At 40.5% G+C, this 27,225-nt stretch overlaps 1 protein-coding gene across 2 annotated transcripts in view; it reads left to right on the forward strand.

The window, feature by feature from the left end:
• Nucleotides 1-27,225, forward strand: part of SSBP3 (single stranded DNA binding protein 3) — a 208,510-nt gene that overhangs the window by 151,782 nt on the left and 29,503 nt on the right. For both annotated transcript variants that reach the window (XM_054980690.1, XM_054980691.1), the window contains exon 5: nt 2,593-2,682. In XM_054980690.1, the coding sequence (XP_054836665.1) occupies nt 2,593-2,682 (90 nt within the window). The remainder of the gene's footprint in view (nt 1-2,592; nt 2,683-27,225) is intronic.

Below are 27,225 nucleotides of genomic sequence, written 5' to 3' on the forward strand. Positions count from 1 at the left end.
TGCACTTTGCAGAAAGTATGAGATGTCTAGGATGTATGCTGAGAACTCAGAATCCCTGCCACATGGTGCATTCTGAAAAGTGTAGTTTCAAGAATGTGCCAGGAACATGAATGCTGTGTATCCAAGTCACTCAGGGAGAGAAAGGAAGAAGGAAAGGGGAGGGGCAGTAAGACTCCCTTTATCTGTCTCTTGGCACTGCCACATCATTTCCTATCAGCAGGACAGATAAGTTGATTGTGTGGGGTAGAATAGACAGACGGAGTTATTCTCTGACTTGGGTTTACTAGCTGTGAAACTTGCTTTATTTTAAGGGTGGGCTTTCCAAGCTGCTGTTCTTACTCTGAGCCGAAAATGTAGGAACTTCAGAAGCCTCTCTAGTTCCTTCTTATTCCAAGCGCGATGAACCAGTTAGACTGAATCCTATATATGAGTAAACCCCCAAAATCCCATATAAAGCCTCCTACAATAGTGCAAACAATCAGACAAGCACATCAACTAAAGGATTTGGATCTATTTGATCTAGGGAATTGAATAAAAGGTCAGATTTTGTGGGATAACGAGCAACTCTTTGGCTTTGGATATGGGAAACCCAAACTTTCATCCCTACTCAGCTGTGACACTCACTGGGTGGCTTTTGGCCTGTCTTCATAGCAGGACTGTGAAGCTAAAAGGCTAGTCTATGCTCATTTTGGAGGAAATGAATGATTCAGTGATAACAAATAAGAAACACTTTTCTTTGTGTAACTTTTAATGTGATACAGGGTCAGATCCAGCGATCAGTGGATTGCCGACAGTTATGAATCTTTCCCCAGGAAAGTTTATGTCTAGGGTTGTGGGCCCTGTGTAGAATGATGGGCATGCTATGGGGGTAGAGTTGCCAGTCCCCTGCTGGGGGTGGGGGATCCCCCACTCCCACTCTGCAGCCCTGCTCCACCTTGCCTGGCTGGCAGGGGAAAAGGTGGGGGAACGCGCCTCCCAAGACGTGTTCCTGAGCGGCGTAGCATGGTGCCGTGCACCACAGTGAGCCATTTGAGCCCCAAAGGGGACTGAATCAGGCCCATTTGGGGCCTAAATTGGCCTGCTGTGAAGTGCAAGAGCTCGTCAGGGCCCTCCCAGCAGCACCCTCATGTTCCGCAGTGGGTTGAATCAGACCTGTTTGGGGCCAAAATTGGTCTGCTGCAAAGCACAGGGGCACTCCAGGGCCCATTGCATTGCCCAGGCAGCAATCCTGTGCTCCACAGCAGGCCAGTTTCGGCCCCAAACAGGTCTGATTTGGCCCCAAACAGGCTGAAATCGGCCCGCTGTGGCACGTGGGAGTGCATGTGTGAAGACATCTAAAAAGATGAGAGCCAGATCTTCTGCCTCCCGCCAAGAGGGTAAGGGGCCTTGGCAACCCTATGTAGGGAGGAAGAAGAGAAGAAAGTGATTTCCTCCTGACTCTTCTGCAAGGTTAGTTCCAATGGTGGAAGAGGAAGAAGAGAGCAATTTTGCCCCCTCTACAGCCTTCCAACCCACATGGCTATTACTCAAGTCTCTCAGCATGAGAAATGAACTTTCTTAGAGCTGGAAATGCCTGCTGGGTGCAAGGGAAATCAGGGAAGATCCACAGTCCTTGTGCTGGATGGACCCAACATGCAGTTATGATGGGAGGAAGTAGGTTAGCCATTTAGAATTTGTGAGTTTAAGACTACATTTCAGATTGAGATGCTAGTATATTTGATCAAGTGTGCAAGAAACTTAGTACAATTTTCCAGGTGAAATTGGTATTCTTGATATACTTTGTTTCAGTTGCTGACATCATAGTATGGTAGGTTGTTCTCTTTATTTTTAAGAGGAGAGAGGATGGAGATGGCTGAAGCTTTGCCATTTCTTGAGAGCTAGTGCATTAATTCATGTTGTATCCTTCCTGACCAGACTAGTAGGTTAAACATCAGAGTGTGCTTTTGCATGTTCTCCAATAGGCTTCTGCTTAAAAAATTCAAAGCTTGCTACTGAGTATATCTTGCTATTGACAATATTTGAGGATTATGTTACGATCGCTTAGTTTTAAAATTGTATATGTGCTGATTTCTCAACCAGTCCTTGAAAAGTGTGTAATTGCATAAATGTAGTAGATCGCAGAATAGTAATAGCTATGCTCATATACTGCTCTTCTAGACAGATTAGTGCTGCACTCAGAGTGGTGAACAGAGTGTTACTATTATCCCTGCAATACAGCTAGGGAGCTGGGGCTCAGAGGAGTGGCTTACTCAAGGCAACCTACTAAGATCCTGGCAGTAGTGGGATTCAAACCAGCAGAGTGCTGACTCACAGCCCAAGCAATTAAGCACTGTGTTACAACAGAACTAGCCTCCCTGCCACTAGCACCCCTCCAGTTGTACATCAGCCTCAGCGGCAGTCATTGGCATTCTACAAGTCTAAATAGGGGATTGTTACAGCACCAAATACAAAAGTTTGATCACTTTAGATAGCCATGATGATGGTACTGGCTGTTGATCATTTGCTAATTGACACAGCTTTGCCATGGGTTGGCTTCTTTTTCAGCTGCCCTGAATCTGGTGCTATTTATCTCTGTGTTTGTATTTTGTGCAGAGTGCAGCTGCAGCTCCAAGTCCGGTACTTGGAAACATTCCTCCAAACGATGGAATGCCAGGAGGACCCATTCCTCCAGGTTTCTTTCAGGTAAGAGTTGACTCTTTTGACTTTGTTATTATCTGCTGCATGGGTGCACACACGAACGAATTCTTAAACAGCTCACCAGGGGATCATAGCCTTGAAGACACTTCTTAAATAAAGGAACCAGAAGTGTCCAATTAGTTGTAAACAATTGGAGTATTCTGATAGGGGTGTGTGTGTGTTTGTTTCCACCTTTGTGTTTACAACCCTGTCTAGAATGCAACATTTGCTATTGATGCTGATGCTGCTATTATTATTATTACAGCTACTACTACTATTGTTCTTATTGTTACTACTGTTATCTTAAAGATTTGTCCAAATGTTCTCTAGAAAAAGGTATTTAATTATGAGCCATGACAGGTTTGTGTATAATTCGAAACACTCTGGATTTGGGATCTTCTTTTTCCCTTCTGGTTAACCACTTGATTTTTTCAACTGCCATCACTGAAACTTTTTAACAAGACCAGTTTAAGCTTAGCCGCAAGCAGATGCACAGCTAGCTTGATCCAAAACCGCAGCACATTACCAGTGAGGAAGACAACACACATCATTGAAGATCCATTTTTTTTGGAGATGTGCTAATTTCCCACTGTACTTTGCTTCTCATAGCAAAGTTGTCTTAAGACTTGGAGGATTCCTTGCAGTAGAATTGTACACAAAATATCATGTGACAAAAACCCTCAGTTGTTGACCCTAAGCGCTGCAAAGTGTGTTTGGTCTTGCTTAAAGTCCTGTCTTGACTTCTGTCAGCGTGTGGTAGTGGTAGGTTGAAACCCCCAACCCAGCTCCTGTTCCCCCAGTTTTGACTTTGTTGCTGTTGCAGCTTGTATATAAGTATGTTCCATGTGTGCAGAGCTATTTACTCTCCTCTGTGGCATCTGCCCCCATCTTTTGCCTCTTTCTCCACTGTTTTCCTGCACCCTTCTCTCGCTCAGTAGCTATATTGTACTTGTTTGTCTCATCCTCCTCCCCTCTCTTCCCAAGGCCAAAGGAAGAATCAGCAAAGGGTTGGATAGTTGTAAATAAAGTTGAGATTCCATATGGTGGGGAAAAAACCCTCGTTGAAAAAGACTGGGAGATTAAAATGAATTTTGTTGAGGATTTTTTTTAGCTGGTTCATAATTCTCTTCTGTGTGCTAAGGCTGAGCAAGGCTTGGAGCTTGGGGATTTCATATGTGCTTTGAAGAATGCTGTTAATGTCCAGCATATTTGCAGATCTGTGCTGCTTCCATATAATCTAATTCAGGAATGTCTACTTTCCAGTGTCTGTAGTTTGAAGCAACTTAAAAAAACAAAAACAAAGCTGTAGATTTAGAAACTGTAATGCTTGAGAAACAGCTTGGTTAGCCTCTTGCTATTTTCTTTTTCATAATCTAACACACATTACTGGCATGTCTTCACACTTGTCTGTGTGATCATGAGACAGAGCCCCAACTCTGAAATGTGGGAAACTGAACAGCCCAGCAAGAGGTTTTTTGGCCATAAACAGGAGTCGACAGGGACAAGGACTAGTAAGTTACAGGTTAGTTGCTGTGGTAAATGCTAGGTTGTTCGGAGTCATGGCAAACTACTTCAGCTTAGTTTTGTTTTTCCTTTTCGGACTGCATTGTAACAGTCCTGAGCAGGGCTTTTTTTCTGGGAAAAGAGGTGGTGGAACTCTCTATTATCACATCTGCACACACAAAGCGCATGCATGCTCCCTAAAATGCATGATGGCGTCGCTCCCGGAAGTGACGTCACTCCCAGGAACCCAGCACAATGCATTACAACAAGATAAATGTTAGTAAGCTTGGAAAATTACACTATTATGAGAAAGGGTTTTTTTCCTTTCTGTTTCCTCTACAAACAGTGAAATCTTCCATTCCCTTTCCCAAACATTTCATTTCTTTGGAATCATATTTTAAAATATGCAAAATGAGGGGGCCTCTAAAGATCCAAAACCCATCTCACAAATCTAAATTCTAACAGATTCTCTCTGCCAGCGTAGAAATTTTTTTTCCAAAACTCTTTCTCAAAATTCCACAGAGTCTGAAATTCCTAATCTAATGAATATTGAATTTTTAAATTTTCAGGGAGGGTTTTGCTTTACTAGAGCAATTCAAAATTAGATACTCAACTTTAGCTGCATTAGAGTTATACTTAGTTTAAATTGGCTATTTTTTGTTGCCTGCCAACTCTTCCTTACCAGTGGCTAAGCTATTGTGACATTGTGAAATGCTCATAAATATTCCAATGTCCAAGACAAACAATATTCATAAAAACTTCCTTAACACCCATATGTTCATTGCAATTTCAGTTATATTAATCAGCTGAGGGTGGGGAGAACCATTTTGAGTTACAGCTATTAAGACATAAGAACATCTATATGCTGATGAATATATTGATGACAGCCTTCTGTGACTTGGACACAGCTATCCATTCCTAGCATAAAACTGGAATAACCATAACTGATCTTTTAACTAATACAACTAACCATAACTGATATATTTAACTAACGCAGAACCAATCAGCTTTCAAAAGCTGTGGGAACCATAACAACGTCAACTTCAGTCAACAAAAGAATGCAAGCAACACACACACACACACAGCCCCACCCACCCACTCCCCCAATGAAAATAAAACAGAATGAACTCAAAGCAGCACACACACAGAAACCCCTGAATGAAATGGAAAGCAGAATGAACTCAAAGCAGCTAAGTGTCCTCTGTAGAGCCTGCAAGGCCAAAAGAGGAAGGAATCATGTGGGCAGATTCTAGAGCTTCCAGAACGATGTTCCGAAGCGTTCCCCCTCAAAAAAAAAAGCCCTGATCCTGAGCAAGGGATAGCTTGGTTTGTCCAACTTTATGCAGCCTGCTGTCTTCAAACTACTTATTCTGTAGAAGTCACATTATCTTTCAGGAATAGGGTTTTGAAAATGAAGAATCTTTTTCCTAGGCCTTGTATGCAGTTGGAAAAGAGAATCTATTGAGCTGAGGTAGTAAAAACAGGCTAAGTGAGCATTTTTTTTATATTGAGGAAAATAAATGGATGGTGATATGAGATTGTAACATCTGCCTGCAAGCCAAGTTTTGTATGCCTTACATACAACATACGTGTTGCCAGGTTATTAATTTAATTCTGTTTTGACAGAGTAGTTCCATTTGTCATTGCTCTTTGAGATGGATTTTGTTTGTAGCCTCAAACACTTTTGTAGCCTCAAACACTTCATAATCTGTAGCGTGTCTAGGTGAAGTTCCTGAAGTTAAACCATCAGTTTAAACCTTTGAGCTGTAGTGCGGGCCAGTTATCATGGGGACTCCAAGAGATTTCAATCCAATCAGTATCACACATAGGTCTGCTTGCATCTAGTGTGTCATCCCTGCAGTCTTCCAAAGCATCTTTCTCTTTCTTCTGTTATGCCACTGCAGCCTACCATTGTCTACCTATAGGGAACAATCTTCTGCACTTTTGGGGATAGAGACAGGCTTGCTTGGATTTGCATTGGAGTTTGTCCTCTGAAATATGCAGGTGGATATTTCAGCAGACCAGGAAAATTCTTTGTAAGAGGAACTTCCCAGCATAGGAGAAGGAATTTTCATAGTTGGCTAATAAATCTGTGGTACCTGATATGAGTGCAAATGCATGGCACTGACACAATAGGGAGGCCTTAGCCTCTAAATGGTTCAAAAATAAAGGACTTTAAATCATTTTAGAAGTTCTCCAGAGTTGGGGGAACTGTCATTTGTCACAGGTAATGTCACGGGCTCTAGCCAGTAGATGCCTAGGACACTTGTGTCCGGTGTGCACTTTGCATTCCATTTTGCAATGGGCACTAGCAAGATTAGTTAGAAGGAAATTGCTTCTTTCCCCCCATATTGCATTTTATTAAGAATTAATTTTAGGAATATGTATTAATACGATGAAGATAAACACAAAGGTATGAATAGAAGTGGTATTATATTTCTGCTGGTTGTTTTATCACTCTATATTCAGTAATTACCACAATTCACAAGAAGTGGCAATCAATGGAGGATGACCTGGCTTAGAAAAGATTCTATACATGAGTATAATATTTCTTCAAATGACTCTGATCTTTTTTACTTTTCAAAGATCCTTTCTTCAAAGGAGGCAAATATAACTATCTCAGAATTCCAGTCCCATAGATCAGCTATTAGGTTGCTAGGACAATGTTATATCCCTACAAAAGGAGGACCATCTTGCATAAAGTTTTGTTTCTCTTCAACAGTGGAATAACATTTTGCATTTATTGTACAATGAAATGATTACATGGACAGTTCCACAAATAAGGAAGGACATACTATGGTGGAGTATCCTATCTAGTGTTACAACAATAGGATACAACAATTCTTCTTCATCCTAGAGAGCACTCCACTATGGTTCAATTTAACAGTCATAAGACGAACCTCTTAAGCTTGGAAGAGAAATTGTAGATACTGCTAGATTTGCAATGGGGGGATTAGATTTTGTGAACAAAATAAACTGTCAAAAAATGTGACCCTCCCTTTTAAAAAAATTACTCTGAGTGCAAAATTTAATGGTAGTGAAAGAGGAATTGGGTAGCTAGCAATACATGTGCAACAGAGTCAAGAAAGCAGCCCTGGACCATTAGTAATAGAAGAAATTCTGTAGATGACATACATTCTGGCCCTTCCCTGGAAACACCAAATGACCCTCCTTCTTTGAATTTATATAGCTCCATCGATGTGCATGGTGCTTTTCAAACTAACATAAGTTGAAAGACTTTTTCCCCAAGGGGCTTTCTAGCTACATTATTTTTATTTTAGTTTTCCTCATTTAAATGCTGCCTCTGGGGACTCAAACCAGCTTACATAGTTCTTCTCTCCACCATTTTATCCTCATTTCAGCAGCTGTAGAGAAGAAAGACTGGGGGAAAGCATCAGAAGATATATACAAACTCTTAAATGAATTTGGGTTTAGTTGCAGTAGGGAAGAGGATCAAGGGATTAAGATGAACCCATGATGGAAGAAGTGAGGTTTGAAAGAAGATGGAAAGAAGTGATATCATGTAGATGTTTTGGCATGGAGTTCTAGGGATAAACAAACAGTAGGAGAGGATAGGTGGAGTCACTGAAGGCACCAGTGAACATTTGGCATTGCTGAGGGTAATATAGTAGGGAGAATGACAGTCAGGAGAAAGGACATAGTCAGGCAAAGGTAGGGAGGAACAAGGAAAATAAACATTGTACACATTCCCTTTTGCACTTTTATAATGACCATGAGAATTACTAGGAAAAAATGATGATGGCTGAAATCTCCCCATTCTCTGTTTAGCATTGGGATGCATATCAGCCCACCCAATTATGTCCCCTATAGCATTCAACAATCCTGCAGAAAAGTGGTTCTCAAACTTTTCACTTTGTCAGTGTGGTCCTTTCCCGTTTTTGTTTAAATTGTTTGACTCTCTGGTTGTATCTAAGGAAAGCAAGACTTATTGTTCATCTGGTAATGCCTGTTTATGTCATGGGCCCTGGGTCAAGCAGGTCTCTGGACAAGTGACCAAGAACACAGCTATATTGGTCTGTGGTTATGTTTGCAATCACTGAGGGAGAAACCACAAGGAAGTGAAAAATGTTACAAAAAGTCTGGAGCTGTTCCATAGGCTTTCAGCATTATCAAATAAAATATCAGGAACCTAGGGACATAGTAGCACAGAATGTGGGGGAAGTGAATTTGCTGACTTATCTCCTCCTTGTCCCGTTTCCCAAAATCACAAATGGGGAGTGGCAGTGCAGGTTCAGGATCGTCAGGAGCAAAGACAAAGCACCTCAAGTGAGTCTCCCTCTCAGCCTTGGTATCTCCTCCTCCTCCCTCTCTGCCAGAGGGAAAGGGCAAGTCAGTGGCCTGGTAATGAAGAAGAATGAGTAAGTGTTGGCTTTGGCTGGAAATGTGCTCACCTACCTCTCATTTCTTTCCAAGGAGAAAGTAGATGTGTGGGTGGCCAGCTGGTGCTGCTGCTCCTCTTTCTCACAAGAATAGTACTTTTTGAACTCTAGTAATAGTAACGGCTAATAGCTACTGATGAATTTATCCTCCACAGGGCCGTATTTAAGGGGGCGGGGTCACCTGCCCTGGACGCCACCAAAGAGATGGTGGCGGGCACGGCTGCTGGCTGGGAGTGCACTGAGCTGGTGGCAGCAGCGCAGGTGGTTGGATGTGTGGGAGAGCTGGGAGGCTACCTGCGCTGCTCTGGCCACCTGCCATGCCAATGGGGCAGCTGGCTTGGTGGACACTGCCAAGTTGGCCCTCCTGCAGTTGCTGCTGGCCAGGAGCACATGGAGCCAGTGGCAGCAGCGCAGGTGGCTGCGTGGGAGGGCTGGGAGGCCACCCACACAGCCCTGGGCACCTGCTGCGCTGACGGGGCAGCCAGCTCACTCGGTGCCGAGCAGGCCGTCTGGCTCCTGCAGCAGCTGGGGTGGCAAGTGGCAAATTGCGGGAGCGCTCTGGGGGGGGGGGGGCGCGCGCCCTGTGCGATGACGTCACTTGCCAGAAGTGATGTCATCACACAGTCATGGGAGCGTGCACACGTGTGGTGACAGGGGAGCCACCTGTCAGACGTTGTCCTGGGTGCCTGCAACCCATGCTATGCAACTAGTTCTCCATGAATTGCTTGACTGTCTCCATTAGCGGTCATCACTGCACCCTGCAGCAGTGAATTCCATATGTTGGTTACATTTTGTTTATCCTGAATCTGTTGCCCTCTGGGGGCTCTGAGTTCTAGACTTTCCTCAGCACATGCCTTCATCTTCCTGACCCTTTTCAGGTCAGCTGGCAGTTTGTTTCTTAAAGATCTTTGTTTCATATGAACATGTGCTGTCTTTTATATTACTTATGGGTTGAGATGAAGGAGAGCAGGGGATTCAAACTCAGTTTCACTGTGTTGTACCATGCAATCCTAAGGCATATTTGCTCAGCGATAAGACCCAATTAACTCAGCGGTGCTTATTCCCTACTAAGTGTGTTTAGGATTGCAGCCTAAGTCACTGTAATGTTCTGTAATCCTTTGAGCTATTATAGCCTCTGTGTGTCTGCATGTATATGTTGCGTGTGTAGTAATTGCTGTACACACCTGGTGGTTATACATTTTCCTACTGAATTTTGAACCGTGTGTAGCATTTTTTAAATCTCCCTGATGAAATGGAAAGTTGAACATAAATCAATGTCTGTTGCTGTGTTAGCTATGCATCAGCAGTTAGTGAGGGATGCACCATAACAAAGCACTAGCAAGTTTGTGTTCCTACACTGCCCCCTAATGCATTGAGACCTCGGAAGCCAAATCATTATTGTGTTCCAGACTGGGGGTTTTTTTGTTTTAAACTGTGAATCCATGCATTTTTTTAGCATATAAACTGCACGTATATCTAGTTCCCAGTCCTGTGGTAAAGCAAATATTAAATTAATTGTGGGGAAAGACTGTATTGATTGCATCATGCAAGAGATGGTCATCACATCCATGCAAAAAGTTGCATGTACCCTCATGTGCATGCCATCACATTAGATGAGTGCACAAATAACAGTTGTAGCACGGTACCTGTTACAAACCTGCCACACATTGTATATGCAGCAAAGTAGACAAGTATGTATAGATCATACCTTATGATATTTGCACAGTTTGTTATATAAAAGTGATATTTATGTTAGAAATCTTGTTTGCAACTTTCCTTCTACTGTAGGCACAAGTTTATCTAATATTTCTAAAGCCTTAATTTTATAAATTGTCCCTTGCATATAGAGTTATGGTTATGACTTGTGGCTTATTAAGGATCTGCTATGCAGAGAATAATTTGTTTTGGAGTTGTAGGAGTCTATACTTCTGAATTTTATTTTGTTTTATTTTTTGGTATCTCTTAGCTGTTGTTTACTTAGTGGGTAGCCATGTTGGCCTGCAGTAGAACAACCGGATTTGAGTCCAGTGGCACCTTCCAGACCAACAAGATTTTCAGAGTGTAGCTTTTGAGAGTCAGAGCACCCCTCTTCAGACATGAGTTCTTAGCTGTTGTGTCGCCAATCAATCCCTAATAAAACTTGAAAAGCCAGCCCTTGTTATTTGTTTGTTTACATTATTTATAGACTGGCTTTCTCTCTGAGTCTCACGGCGGATTACACAGTTATTTAATGAACACTTGATTGCAGTATCTTTAGTAGCATTGGGATGGGAACTGGAGTATAGCTAGAGGATGGAAGTGTGGAAGGCATGGGAAAGGAAGAACCAATCTGTTTTTTAACAGGGAAGACATACTTTTGTGGTTGATTGTTAGATGTTTTATGTATGGGCAGATAAAGGCAATACCCATGTAAACCCGAACATCCTTTTTTTGCCTATATGTTTTCAGTCTTCTCTCTATATATATTAGTTGTTCACACCTCATCAGTGCTGTTAATGGGCAGATCTTTCCACACCCATGTGCCTCAGTTTTCTCTCTTAACACAGTGGCTATATATGCTTCCCCAGGTAGCAATTCTGATAAAGGAAAAAGACAGATGTTTCTTAAATGCTAGTATATATTTCTTTAAATTATCATTCATCACACTTCTCCCCATTTAGTCTTTGAGGACTTTCAGACCTTACTGTTACTATGTTGTCACACATTTGTCAGTTTGAAGATGTTATATGGTTGCTGCAGCCATGCAATGAATTTCCAAAAGAATGCAGCAAGATTGCAGAGAATGTTCTTGCAGGCCTGTTCGCTTACGCAAAACTGCCTACAATACTGGAAATGGAGAGCTGGGAGCCAGGACAGCCTCTCTCTGTATTGGTATGAGAAGTACTGCCTTATCTATAGATGCATGTTCCTGGCAGGAAATAGCATGGCTGTCCATGCAAATGAGATGAACCAAGGAAAAACTATGGCTACATGCAGTGTTGTCACACAGTGGCATTTTTTAAATGTGACATTTTAATTGGCACAGACTGAACATTGGTTGCTGCCAGCGAAGAATGCCAAATTCGAGCCCAGCCAGAGACATGCACAGGAGCTGTCAGGGGCATTGTAAGTTTGGTAAACCAGCCCTTTCGTATGAGAGTGTCTATATTCTCTTTGAAAGTAGTGTTGCTTCAAGGCCAGCTTCTGTGGTGATTGGATTTTGAAATGCTTGCTGAATTCTGAGTCTTTCACTGTTCAGGGGATGTTTTTAATGGGTTGTTCTATATGTCAGTGGATGTAAACTCAATACAAAAGTAATAATAATAATGACAACATTTGATCTATATATTGCTCTTCAGGACAACTTAACGCCCCCTCAGAGTGGTTTACAAAGTATGTTGTTATTATCCCCACAACAAACTCCCTATGAGGTGGGTGGGGCTGAGAGAACTCCTAGAAGCTGTGACTGACCCAAGGTCACCCAGCTGGCTTCAAGCTGGGTGAATCAAACCCAGTTCTCCAGATTAGAATCTCTCTTAACCACTACATCAAACTGGTTCTCAAAACTGGTTCTCAAAATGGGATGTACCCATTTATGTCTCTCTAAATGAACTTCAGACTTAACATAGTTAGCAACACCTGAGTGAATCCAGATAGCCACCATGTTGAAATGTTGTAGTCATAAGCCTGTAGTCATAATAAGCCAGTCTAGTATAGGTTAGTGTATCAATAACTACACAGTGTTCCCTTATTTCCTGACACTTTGAGCAAGTCTGATACTTTAGTTTTTGCTGAGCCATTTATGACACAACAAAAAAGTTAATTACATCATTATGTAAGCTGACAATTACTTTTTGTCAGTGATGTTTGAAATTAGTTGGACAAAATTAGTTACAGTCTTTTTACAAAGTAAGAGTATAAAGGAGGAGAACTTTCTGATTCATTTAGAGACAACAAAGCTGCCATGCTGAAGTCCCTTGTTTCATAGCTTCAGTTCTGTGTGATTTTTTGAAAGTTTGTAGTTAAATTAGAGTTTATCTACTAGCTTTGGAAGACATTTTCAGCAAGGGTGCACAGACACTAAGTTTCTTGTTATCACCTGGATTCTTAAGGTAAGCAGTTAACAGGCAAAATAACTGTGCTGTCCTCCCTGCATTAGGAATCTTCAGTAGGCAGCAAGCGGCCAAAAAATTATGTTGTTTGGAGAAAGAGGAAGAAAAGTCACAAATCTCAAATGATTTGGTCTTCTTGTTGTTGACTTCCCTTTTGGAAAATCACATATAACAAATCTAGCTATTCCTCCATTTTTTTTTTTAGTGAGACTAACCTTGGAATTTCTGGTCTTGTTTAGTGATTTTCAGTCAGTCCAACTCCATGATCCAAAATAAAGTCTCTCCTTTTTATCCTGTGGATCATGTTATTCAAATATCAACCGAGCAGAACTTAGCAACCAGCCTGCCCATAATTAGCATTAATTCAACAAAAAGATGTTCTTGCCTTATTTCAGAATCCTCATTAAAAAATCTTAGCTGATATACAAAAGGAAACTTTGTAATTAAACATTTGAGTCCTCAAGAACTTAGTTCCTGTAAAGAACTAATAACCAGGTCTGTGGATCCATCATCCTCTACTGGGTCCTTTTATACCTTGGTCAACACATTAGGCCTTCCCCAGTCTTTTGTCTGCTGGGCATGTATTACAAGTCGGCTAACAATTAATGCCCAATGTGCTGAATGCTGCACATTTCTTATGTTTTCTGCTAATTTCCGCTCTTAATATGCTAAACCCAAGGAGCAAGGCATGACAAAAGTTTCCTGTCATTAGGGCTGTAAAAATGTGCTTGCATTCCTGAGTGTTGTGTGTGTGGTTTGAGAGTTAAAAGTAGAACATTAATCCTTTGGAAAGCAAGGCAAGGGCCTGATGCCTTTTAATATGCATCTCACCTACTGTTAATGTTGTCATGATTAACTGTGGAGTTCTTAAGTAGGGGGGAGATGATGCTATCAGCTACTATAGAAAATGCCTCTTGAATCTTGGCTGTTTGCTGATAGAAGTCTCTTCACTACATCCCTGTGCTCTTTTATGAAAGATTCTAGAATTTCTCCAATAAAGAATTTATTGGTGATATAATTTTCCCTATTAACATCTTAAAATTATATCATTTTTAAAACAGAGAAGGGAAGTGTTCTCCAATTTCAGACAGTTTGAATAATAGCAAATTATGGTTTTAGTGCTTTTTGTCTCTGGTTGGTATGTATAACAAATGAAAATGTGGAATGTATTCATCTCACTAAGTATAAGTTGCTGATACCTCCATGAGTCTGTACATTACCTGTTGGAGAGTTTTTATGCTGCATTTTATTGTTCTCTCAGTCTTTCCCAATAATGCTTGAATTTTTCACAGAAACCCATTGCCTCTAAATCTTGTTCTGTATCTGAAATACATACATTTAGCCACAGGTGTGATTGTGACCTGTGTGTCTTCTTCCTGTGGTGAATATTTGTCAACAGCTTTGAGAGATTGAGCTGCATCATAGAAGAGAAACTTTAATTTAGTTAAGTGACAATAACAAATAATATGCAGGTCTGTGGTATTTGTTAAAAGAGTATTTTTATATTCCCTTTAATTAAGGTTATTGAAACCAGCCATGCTGAAAGAAAAACTCTAAAAAAGATATTGGTATCCAAATGATGTATGACCTAATAACACTGTTGGTAGTTTTAAAACAAAATGTAATTAAAGACAATTGCATTGGTGGCCATGCTACTAGTGGAACAGGCTGAACATATTAACACTAGTGGCATTAGATATATTCATTGCTAGATCCTCAGATGAAACATTTCCTATTGTAATATTATCTCTTGAAGAAAGTACCTTGCTATTGTTGCCTTCCTTGGCTTTTTTGACAGCTGCAGGGATACATCATAGATGCAGTTATAGAATTGGAATTCAGATAATTTAACTGGAAAATGCATTGAATTTTGCTATGATTGCAAATAAGCATTTGAGAACCAATACTGTGAAATACAAAAATATTAATATTATTGCTAGTAGCTTTGATAGCTTATGCATGCCCATCCAGACCAAATAACTGTCCTTGTATTTGGCAAAACCCTCAATATGTTTACTCAGGGGTATTAATAGAATGTAGTTGTAGTGTACCCTTTTGATTGTAGGTCAGGATTAGGGTTCTCACTCAGGTTCCAGCACATAGGTTCATACAGCAGAGACTGATGTGCTCAAAAGAATATCAGTTTATTAACAAAGAGATACAGGGATAGGAACAACTGGTTTCAGGACAAGGGAGCTCATGCTGTCTATTTTAGCCAGCAAACAGTACTAACTAAGCAGCAATGCCACCCCATGAGATTAAACCTACACATGCAAATATCAGGGGGAAGCAGACTGACCCATACCTAGTAAATATACGACAGTAGTAAGTTATAGTTGTATTGGCTGCCAACCTTATCAGTTAAGTATATGCTATGAAATGGTCGCCAAGATCTGTGACTGTTGTTTTTGGGCAAGCACCTGACCTTCATGTCTTTCTTGAAACCATCTGAGTTTGATAATACAATTGGGGGGGAAATCCCAGTAATGCTTTTACCAATCACAAAAACCTAGAATATACAAGATATGGGGAGTTGACCATTTCTACAGCAAGATGGGACAATGATACACATCTAGGATTGGCAGCCCTCCTGTTTCCAATGAGTCTTGTCATTATATGACCAAAGTAGGATAGCCTCAGTTTCGACATTGTAGCTTCTAGGGAGAATTCAAGCTTGATTGGATCTAGAACCCATTTATTTATCTTGTTGGCTGTCCATGATATCTGTACAACTGTCCTTCATCACATTTTGAATTGATCATTTTTTTTAAAAAAAAATTTGAGATGTGTTTATCCTATTGTTCATGTCCTTTTTTTCCATCTTTACATTTAGGCAGTTTGTGGAAAGGGTTGTTCAAATCATATTGTAAGGCTTCTGGGCAGGGCCTTTCTTTTTATGTCTTTTAATTTTGTTTTAATTTTTAAGCACATCACAAATATTATTAAAGTAAATGTCCTTGTTAAACATCTGCTCTAGTAAGATGAGCCTTCATAGACCAAGACTTCAGAAGTGTTGGTGCAACCACTAAGATGCCTTCTGTTGCATCTCTGCTGCCAGGGTATCTTAAACAGAGCCTTTTTTGGAAATACCATGCATGCATGCAAGAAGCTTGGGTTTTCAACTGTTGCTGCTGTCCAGTTGTTTCTTTTTGAAGTATAGATTCCTAGTTCATGAGATGAAACAAAGGATCTTGGCTTAGATCCAAAGTAGCATGGGTGGAGTTCAATAAGATAAACAGATCATTTCTGGGTCACCTCTCTTGCTTCAACCCACTGCATTAATCATAATGCTACCCCCCGCCCCACGGCACATAGGATAGAGGGTCTGCATTGGGAGGGGGAAAGGAGCAAAAATTACCTTTATTCCCCAGATTTTTTTGCCATAAGTGCCTTTTCCTCTGGCAGAAAATTAGGCTTGGATTCAAGCTGTTCCAAACTGGAGTTTGTTTTGAGAAGCCACATAATAAAGGCTTCATAATTTTAATGGTATTCCTGGAGTTCTGTAATCCGTGCAATGCCACAACATTCTTTTTCAGCATCAGTAAATACTTATAAAATACCTCCTTTTCCAGAAATGTATTATATGTTTTTTCCCAAAGTGAGCAAAAGCCTTGCTAACAGTGTCACATCAATGTATATTTTTTTTAAAAAATGGGACACCTCCATGCTTTTGACATCTGATCACATGAGGCTGACAAAATTTACAGTTCGAGAAGTGTAGAACAGACTTGGTGTAGAAGCTACATTTCATACCACTGAGGTAGTGCTTTACTGTTTAATAAAGTTTAGAGAATATTAGGAGAACATTAAGGTATTAAATTGTTAATTATTGCTGTTATGACTTCTTCAGCTTCTCAGCTGCAAACAAAAATCCAGTATGCATACAAACTGTGTTGCATCTCAGTAAAGGCTCTTATTTTATTTCAGAGAACTCAGAATTTTGTATTGGAAGTTTTTGACCCATCCCATGTAGCGTATTCTTTGAGATACCCCTTACAAGGTGGCCTAAATCCAAGGCCACTTAATTTTAAGCTTTTACATGGTACAGTTTATAAGCTCAGCACCAACCTACAGCTACTATTCAGTATTTTTCCTGTTGAATTGAGGGGGGGGGGGTCAAGGAGGAATTACCTTTTGAACAGAAAAACTCTTAGCAGCAGCCTGCCTCAATCCCTGAGGCAAATTTGGAATGCATGTGGAATGTTATTCATTGATTTAAAGTTTGAATCATACCCAGTACAGTGGAGCAAATCTTTCTACTTTTTGGTTAAAATGTGTCTCAATCACATTTTGTCCATTATATGACACTGTAAAGTAGTTTATTTTCTCCCTTTCATGCCTTGCGTATTTCTCTTGTCCTAATCTGGTATGCACAGCATTAAATACAAAAAAGAATTCAATTAGATGTTCACAATAGATGGACAGTGCTGGTGTAGAAGGGAATCGTTTTGGTGTGCCTGAAGCCACTGCTTTAAAAATGTAGGTTTCTATGCTGGAGTTGTATGTAGAGGATCGTTGTGCAACAGTGGGTGTGTGTCTGCCATCAACATTAATGTCAGTAAAATATTAAATAGATGCTTGTAGCACTTGCACAGCTATATTCCACATGGCAGTAGCAGTTGTGATAAATGCCTTCAGGAACAATTGTATTTTCCTAGAGACAAAATAATTGTGGCTTTTATTATAGGAATATGCAAAGTCCCTGCAAACACAGTATAATTGTGTGAGGAATAAAATGCAGATTATGCAAAAACAATGAAATTTAGATTTTATTTTGCAATAATCTGAATGTGTGTAATGACCCTAGTGTGAGTAAATTTCCAACAAAGATTTTGGTTCTTTTCCATATATAAGCAACCCCATGGGCTGCTTGTCTTCTGAATCTTTAAACCAATGTTAGCAGGCAGTTCAGTTTGGTGCTTGATTGGTGATCTGTGTGTGTGTGTGTGTGTGTGAGAGAGAGAGAGAGAGAGAGAGAGAGAGAGAGAGCATTGACTCTCTGCTGAATTGCAGTTCTCCCTGACCATACAACATCTGCAAATATTTACAAAGATAACAATATTCAGGTCTCTCTCTCTCTCTCTCTCTCTCTCTCTCTCTCTCTCTCTCTCTCTCTCTCTCTCTCTCTCTCCTTTTGTTTTTAAGAGAAGGTAGAAAATGAGTCTTAAGCTGAGTAATAAAAGCTAGAAGGGGGCAGTTTGGTTGTGGGGCACCAAAAGAGGGTGGACTGGAAAAGTGTCATTTTTTTATATCTATCCATGGCGGTTTTAGTGGCCCCAGGGTAGCAGACAGGAAGTAGCAAATGTTTTCAGATCCTTGTTGCTGTTTCTCGCCCAGCCCCAAGCCACCAGCTCCTCCCACTGCTGCATAACAAGTTGAAAGAAAGAGCATGCAGCACTTTTGCTGAGATGTGTGCCTGTGCTATACATCTGCAGTTATATTATCCAGAGGTAGCTGTCATGAGCATTATTCTTGCAAGCTAATTTGACCATGAGGATTTGATTTATTGCTGTGTGTCGTTTGCCAACAAAATGCTTCAGAGTCTTGAATTTCCTGAGTGTGTGTTATAATTTCTCGCATTCTTGCAGCATGCACTGGTATATTATTCCAGCTATCTCCTCTCCTCTCCTCTCATACACACAAACTGCATCTGGGAAGTGGATTGAGTTAACCAGTAGTGTTTCCTGCCCAAATCATTACTTTTGATTTCCAGTGGGGAGAATTGTTTGGTTAAAGCAGGCATTTGTCCTATAAAGGACCATTGCTGTTGTCTAGATGCTTAGATGAACATTCTTTCAATGCCAGTCTCCTTCGTTTAAGGAATTAGGAAATGTTCTACTGTTGTGAACTGCAATAACCTACTTGCTAATCAGTTTAGTTTAAAAGCAGAAATTGATTTTTGACCCCTTTTTAATTAAAACTTGTAATTTGAGTAGAATCACTCTTAATGTCTCCATGAGGGATTGTAGAACATTTTGTGACCACAAGGAAAGGGTCCCCACACTTGAGATGACATACTTGATTGTAAATGTATATTAAATCTCTTCCATGATTCTCTGGAAATGGAGAGAAGAACATTCCTGAAATGGACACTTCAGACAGGAAATAGGAAGTAAGTTTACCTCTAGGAAAGGGGTTCCCTTCTCTCAATCTAAGGCTAGGAAGCACCAGATGGCAATCTGTTTAGTGCTACCTAATTTTAAAAATGGCCAAGGTAAGATCTCTGCTGGTTTTTGCATGCTTTGTCTCCCCTCTTTGCATGAGTGTTGTTCAACTGGTGCACAGACACACAAGCTCAAGGAGAGCATTCTTTTTCTCCTCCTCTTGTAGGGGACCATTATACAGAAGTATAATACCTTTGTGCCCTAGTAAGCCGCACAAGCCATTGCAATCACTCCTTCATGGCATCCAGGATGGTTTTAAGTGTGAATGTGAGAAGTTTCCTTTTACTTCCTGTATGGAGGTGGTCAATGTCTTTCCCGTTGTTTCTGCAGTTGGAGGCCCTGTGCTGAATTTTGGGATGTAATGGGAGAGGGGCGGTGGAAAAAAATCACACTCTGCAAGCAGAAATAGTTCTCTTCTGTGGAAGCACTCTGGTGGATCAAGTCAAGCTGGATCCAAGTCACAGAGGCAGCCTCCCTCATTTCTGCAGCATTCTGCACTAGCTCCACATAAGGTCTGCACTAGCTCCTGGTCTCAGCTGTGGTACATCTGAAGTTCTGAAGACATTGGGTATGTCCTACTTCCCAAGGAACAGGGAGGGAGCACAGTAGCTTTGTGCTCAAGACTAGGAAATGGCACTCATAACACAAGTGATTCCATTAATGTGAGAGTCAGGCAGAGGGACATTCTGTCTCACCTCATCCAATTCCACCCAGCCTGCCATTTCGCAAAATATTTATTCTTCTGCACAGTTAGAACAAGAATTTAAGAGCAGAGAGCCTTTGCCCATCTGGGAAAGCGGTTAAAGAACAATAGTAACATCTCAGAACTGGAGTGAGCACAGTTGGCATCACCTTCTCAGAATGAAAACATTGAGCGCTATCTGTTTCTGCTTCCAAGTGGCACAGGTAGCTGGGGCCATGTCCCTTGTGGAACTTTGCAATCAGAGCAAGAGGACTCCATTAACAGTTAGTCATCCCCCACCTCCACCGCCTATATTTATTGTAACTGAATTGTCCCTTGTTGTAAGCCACCTTGGAAGCCTGTTAGCAAGGCAGAAAGGTGGCATACAAATGCTAAAAGTAAATGACTGAATTCCATTCTGAAGATGGGGCTCCCTTGAGTCAAGATATTTTCAACTTCCTGCTTCCAGTGCCCGAAGAAGGCATTCCAGAATGCCCATTTGTCTGTCAAAATGTAGAACAAAGACTCACCAACATCTGTTTTGCTTTACTCAGTTGGTTTTTATGGAGCACTTCACCAGGATTGATAAAGGATATGTTGAGAAGTGCCTCCTGTGTTAATGGATGCCATGGTTAACCAATGCCATGTTGTCAAATGATTTTTGTAAAAAAAAAAAAAACTTGGAATGACTTGGCTGTATTAGATAGTCCACAAAGGACAGCAAGGTTCCTCTGATAATTCACAAGCTTGGCATGGTACTGTTGGCCATCCTTGTTGGTCCCTGTCAGTGTTGCTCTGGGAAAAAATGTTTTGGTCTGAACAAGGAGGTCCATTGTTAATTACTATGGTTAACAGTCATTCCTAGACAAAACCTCTGTGGAACTGGCTTGATCTTTTTAAAAAGCCATCTCAGAATCCTATGCTGAACAAAATTAGGCTGAATAGAAGTTTAAATAAATATCAGTTTTTATTAACAGGAGTTAACATGGGCTTGAGCAATTAAATTGAATATAAATGGGGCTTGTTAGAATGGTATGGGGGAAAGTTTGATTCTGAGTGCCATCATTTGTTTTAACAATGTGAGTTGGATTCTTTAATTCTGGAAATAAAGCTAGTTGTTTTAAGAAATCATTCCGAGAGTTGTTCCTTTTGGTAAACAGGAAAGTTTGCCTGTTTTCCCCCTTACCTGTACCAGTTATGGATGCCTAGTGTTCTTACCTGAAGTTACAGACATTAAGATATATATAAGGTTGCCAGGCCCCCCAACCTCTCACGGGTTGCCAGATCCCTCCTGGCAACCCTTGAGAGGTTGGGGGATGGTGGGAGGGGGCAGGCACTTTAGTGTGCGCACCCACATGGGGCGTGTGTGTGATATCACTTCCGGTGCAACTGAAAGGAACATCATTATGCTAGGGTTGATTCTTTATGAATCGGCCTAAAACATTTTTTTTTGCCCTGGTGCAATGGTGTTGCTTCTGGTGACACCAAAAGTGACATCATCAAGGAGGTGCATGGGTGTGTGTGTGTGTGTGTTAGAGAGAGAGAGAGAGAGAGAGAGAGAATGTACACTTTTTAGGCCCCTTTCTGCATGGCCGTTGCCAGCAAGGCAAAGCCTTGGCCTCTGACTTTTATCCCTTTCTCATCTCCACAGTCTGCCTGCCATCTACTAAAAGCAAAGTAATGCCCTCATTTGCCTGCAAGTGAAGAGTCTCCCTTGCTTTCTACCATGCATGTAGCCACAGATAACTGAAGAGCTCAGGAAATTAAGACTTGTGTCTACAGTGAATGGGGCAAGGTACATAGGTGTCAGGTGCTCAGGATCACCTGTCATATTCAATACCCACCCACTCCCCACCCCTGCAGCTGAAGCTGATGCTGTTGAGGTGTTTCTGGAGTGTTTCTGTTATTTGAACCCAGGGTAAGAAACTAAGAACAAAAGATGTTTGTTCCTGGTGTAATCTCTCCCGAGCTTGTAATCTCTCCTGAGCCTGGGAGCTGTCCTTGAGCAGTCCATGAATCACACAGCCTGTTTTCCTGAATGCAGAGTTAGAGAACTGTTATGAGAGGGGGGGGATTAGGAGTAGCCTTGGGGGACCGATATCTGCGTGATACTTGTCTGTAGTTGCCAATCCTAGCAAAGATGGCGTAAGCGTGGGATACTGGCATCTTATCAATAAAGAACTTTTACTCATGAAGTGAAGTCTCTTGAGAGTTGCCTGGCATCCTTACAATAGGGAGAAGTGATATCTAGTTCTCTGGCCACGTTCATGATCAAGTGCTAGCTTTGACCCTGTCTTTATATGCATTCACAACCTGTGCATAGGCTGAGTTCCTATAGCTGGGAATAATGTTTTTTTGAACATTTCTGATAATGGATATTGAAAGCTGTGTACATACAGAATATGCTACCATGTTCAGTCCTATGCATATCAAACACAATCCATCACCACTACACATGTTACCCTCTATGCATATATAGTGTACAAGATTACAGAATCAGTCAATCAACTATGTAATGATTGGCTGAAAGTGGAAATGTGGATCACAAAAATGCCAGCTGAGACAATTCTGTTTGGGAAATCTTCCAGTTGGACAATCCCTATGTCATAACATATCTGCTGATGCTGAGATCGCTCTCTCTTTTCACTGCCTAAGAAACTGAACCCCAATAGTGAGACACAAAAATAGCTATCTGATTGGAAAGTGTTTCAACTGTTTCACCAAATATCAGAAATTCTGTGCATAGGCAACATTTATGCACTTTGCAAATGGGGTGGTATCCTGGTCAGATCATGATCAATAAGGTAACAACTGTATATTCCTATTTAGTAACTGTGATGCATATGTTTAGAACATGGATCTATAAAGAAATTGAGCTTACATTCTCTTTTTGACAAACTTACAAAGGCTGTTCTGCTGTTTTAAGTGACTTCCCACTTACCTTGGGGAGAGTGTGAAATGGTGAGTAGCAATGTCAACAAATCCTACATTCATTAGGCTCCTTTACCACATTTCCAGTAAACAAAAATAGCATCCCTCCCACCTGCAGATATGTTTCTTAGCATTAACAACATTGTATTTCATCCACCATTTCATTTCTTGCTCCTTATACGATATATTTAGGAATTCTGTCTAGTAACTCTGCTTCACTATAGTAAGGCGCTTTCCACCAGTGCAAGAAGCTAATTCTGAGGGAGGAAAGCTTTACTATAACCTCCATGGAATTTAAAAAAAAATTTTTTTGCTGATGTCACTTGTTGATTGTACCTTTTTCAAATAATTATGTTAAATGATAGATCTTTTGTGCCTAGTTCTCCTCTCCTTATGGATCTTTCAGCCATTTGAACCTGCATCCAGGTTACATCTAGGATTCCCCCCCCCCCAATCATTTAGTAGAACTTTAGTAGATCCTTTCCTGTGTGTGTGTGTGTGTGTGTGTGTGTGTGTGTGTGTGTGTGTGTGTGTATGTCTCATCAAGCCACCTCCGATGCTATGAATGAAAGACCTCCAAAATGTCTTATCATTAACAGCCTTGCTCAGACCCTGCAAACTGAGCCTGCGTGTGGGGTGGGAGAGCTATAAATGTAATCAATCAATCAAACTGGAGGATGTGGCTTCTTTTATTGAGCCAAGCCATCTCATTTTAAGTCTTCCTCTTTTCCTACTGCCTTCCACTTTTCCTAGCATTATCGACTTTTCTAGAGAATCTTGTCTTCTCATGAGGTGACCAAAGTACGATAGCCTTAGTTTTGCTATTTTAGCTTCTAGGGAAAATTCAGGGTTCATTTGATATAGTACCCACTTAGTCTTTTTGGCTGTCCATGGTATCCACAAAACTCTCCTCCACCACCGCATTTCAAGTGAATCAATTTTCTTCCTGTCAGCTTTCTTCACTGTCCAGCTTTCACATCCATACATAGTAATGGGGAATTCCATAGTTTGGATTATCTTGATCTTGGTTCCCAGAGAGACATCTTTGTCTTTAAGGATCTTATCTAGATCCCTCACAGCTGCTCTTCCAAGTCTCAAATCTTCTTTTGATTTCTTCAGTGCAGTCTCCCTTTTGGTTGATGATTGAGCCAAGGAATAGAAAATTTTGAACAGTTTCAATTTCCTCATTGTCAGCTTTAAAACTGTGTAATTCCTCAGTAGTCATTACCTTTGTCTTCTTGGATGTTTAGCTGTAATCCTGCTTTGGTGCTTTCTCATTTAACCTTCATCAGTAGTCATTTCAGGTCTTTGGTTTTCTGCCAGTTAAATAGTGTCATCTGCATATCTCACATTGTTAATGTTCCTTCCACCAATTTTCACTCCACCTTCTTTTAGATCTAATCCAGCTTTCCTTTTAATATACTCTGCATAGAGGTTAAAGAAGTAGGGAGATAATATGCATCCTTGTCTGATACCCTTGCCAATTGGAAACCATTCTGTTTTTCCATATTCTGTCCTGACAGTAAACTCTTGTCCAGAGTACAGGTTGCGCATCAAAACAATCCGATGTTGTGGCACCCCCATTTCTTTTAAGACTCTCCACAGCTTTTCATGATCCACACAGTCAAAAACTTTGCTGTAATCTATAAAACACAGGCTGATTGTCTTCTGAAATTCCCTGGCATGTTCCATTAGCCATCATAAATTTGCAATGTGATCTCTGGTGCCTCTTCCTTTTCTGAATCCAGCTTGAACATCTGGCATTTCTTGTTCCATATGTGGTAAAGTCTTTGCTGTAGAATTTTGAGCATCACTTTGCTTGCATGGGAAATTAATGCAATAGTCTGATAGTTGCTGCACTCTTTGGCATCCTCTTTTTTGAAGTTGGAATGTAAACTGAGTGTTTCTAGTCTGCGGGACATTGTTTTGTTTTCCATATTTGTTGACAGATTCTTGTTAAGATTCTGATGGACTCCATTTCTGTAGCTTGAAGTAGCTCTTTTGGTATTCTATCTTCTCCAGGTGCTTTGTTTCTCCCAATTGCTTTGAGTACAGCTTTAACTTCACTTTCTGGGATTTCTGGTTCTTCATCAAAAGATTCTTCGTTGAAAGTATCTGTCATCCTTCCATCTCTTTTGTATAGTTCTTCAGTGTACTGTTTCCATTTTTCCTTTATTTTGTCCTGATCAGATACTGTATTTCCATGTTGATCTTTCAGCATCCCAAGCTGTGGCTTGAATTTCCCTTTGACTTCTCGGATCTTTTGGAACAGATCTCTTGTTCTTCCTTTATCTATTTCTTTGCACTGCTTATTATAATAGAGTTCTTTGTCTCTGCATGCAAGTCACTGAAAAGCTGCATTTAGAATTTTGATCCTATTTCTGTCACCTTTTGCTTTTCTTCTCATCTATCTTTAGCAATTCTAAAAGTTCCCTCAGTCATCTGTTTAGGCTTCTTCTTTCTTTTGGCTACAGGAATAGTCTTTGCACATTCTTCCTTGATAATATCTCTAGTTTCAGCCCATAGTTCTTCTGGCTCACGATCAATTAAACTTATTATTGCAAATCTGTTCCTTACCTGGTCTTTAAATTCTTCAAGAATATTATTCCTGCCATATTCATTGTAAATGTTTTTTCCTTCTACTGAATCCATATCCATCCTTTTAGGACATGCTGTGTTTCTCTATGAATATCTATTCTGTTTTTAACTTCAGTTTAATCAGGAAATGCATACTATGTTTGAGCTCAAAAAGACCTTTTTGTACTTGTCAAAAAATCTTAATTCACTACAAAATGGGATATTGTGGTCATACTGTACTTACAGTACATGAGAAACCATCCACTGTTGAATTGCCATTGATAATTTTACATTTTAGAGAATGAGAGGGTTTATTTATTAAAATATTTTAACTCTACCTTTCTGTGCCCCCAAACTGCAGGCTTAGCTATTCTCTTAACTATGGTAAAGAAAAGTGGGAATATCTCACAACTGGACATTCTCCCTTGTCTCAGCTTCTCCTCTCTCTTGAGCAAACATCCCTCCACGTGCCTTAAATGTAGCTTACATTAATTGTGGTAAAAGTTAACCAGGTATTCCTTTTATCCAGGTTTAAAAATTGAAGTTTGAAGCTAGTGCACAACCTGATTAAAATAGGACTCTTGTTAGCATTAACTGTGGTTCATGTTGGTGCTGATGGGCACTCAAAGGAAATTTGCACTGGGAAAGGAGTATACAGTCCTGTAGTCCAGTCTGAACTCTTAACGACTGTTGAGAGAGCACTCCCATTGTGTTCGCACTGCTTTGGCATAAAAAGTCCACACCTTTCTGCATCTTGTTGCTCTAAGGAATTCTTCACTGAGATGTGTCTGGAGTCTGTTCTCTTGTTGCACATGTAGGTGTGGGGACCACTATTTTTTTCTTTGTAGTAAGAAAAGAGCTTAAATATTATTGGAAGTGAGATGATGGAGTCTATTAAATTCTCAGTTCTATGAACATTTCATCTTTAGAATCGATTTATCTGATTGTTTCCATAAAAATAAGTGAAGGAGTAGAATAGTGCAATGGTTGCTTTGAGCTTTCCAAAAGCTGTTCGTATTTTGAACTACTGGATTTCCTGAAATAGTTAGCTAATAACACCGTTGGGAAAGATAATGGTCTTGTCGTTTTCTTTTCACTACCTTTTTCAATTAAAAGCAGATTATTTCTGTTTGAAAACTACATTGTGCCACAGAAAAAGCTACGTTATCACTTGAGGTGATGAATGAAGCAAAGTAATATAATCTTTTGACTATGCCTTTTGTAGAAAGTGTTTCTCATTCTTACATTTTTATAGGAATAGTTTTTCTTTTTTGTGGCACAATTAATGTAGTGTAGTGAACACAGTGGTGAACCTCACCAGGGCAATTGGGGATCAAATCCCTGTTTTGTTATGACTTTGGGCCAGAGTCATTCCCTCAATCTAACCAACTTCATGAACTTATTTCAAGCATAAAATGGGATAAGCCTTTTGTATATCACCCTAAGCTGCTTGGAAGAAGCAGAGAGGTAAAAATGTGACGTCGAACTCAAACGTGATTATATAAATAAATTATTGTGAGGAAATTGGGAAATACTCTGCTAGCCTAGATCTGGAGAGTAGTTGAGGTTTCAGTTATGTCATTGATGTACTTGAAGCAAGCCCAGATACACTAAATTGATGATGACATCATACATCATGCATGTTTCATTGTTCACAGATCATAAGTTTGCTTTGGAATTTGCTTATTTGGTAATACTGCCAATTCAGTATTGCAGGGTTTGAAAGTAGGGACAGTGACACGTGTCTTATATAAGAACCATTTGCAATATGGGACTGAATGCCATCAAAAAAATTTATATCAAAACTTCTAAACTGAGCCAGCACGCATCATGTTGAATAATGGTTCACATCTACAGTGGTGAGTATTTACATCTTGCCCATACTGTCATGTGTGAATCATATTATGTCCCATCCTGCTGTATTTGGGGGGGGGGGATTCTCATGCAAATACCATAAGATTCTGCAGCCACAGCAACCTGAGCACTCTGATTTGCAAGCAGAGCTGGAATGTAAATCTTTAGGCTTTAGCTGCTACCAGTAGGTGACCTCGGCGGGCTTAGGCAGTCTCGATGGTTGAAAGCAGGGAGCTGTCAGTAGTATGAGCAGCAGCAGCAGCTACTTAGCTCTTTGGACAGCCACATCCATTTTTTGGCAACTCTGTTTTCTACTCTCAACCTGGGCAGGAAATCATGCAGCTAAA

The sequence above is a fragment of the Eublepharis macularius genome, chromosome 5, assembly GCF_028583425.1.
Source record: "Eublepharis macularius isolate TG4126 chromosome 5, MPM_Emac_v1.0, whole genome shotgun sequence".
Classification (NCBI taxonomy): Eukaryota; Metazoa; Chordata; class Lepidosauria; order Squamata; family Eublepharidae; genus Eublepharis; species Eublepharis macularius.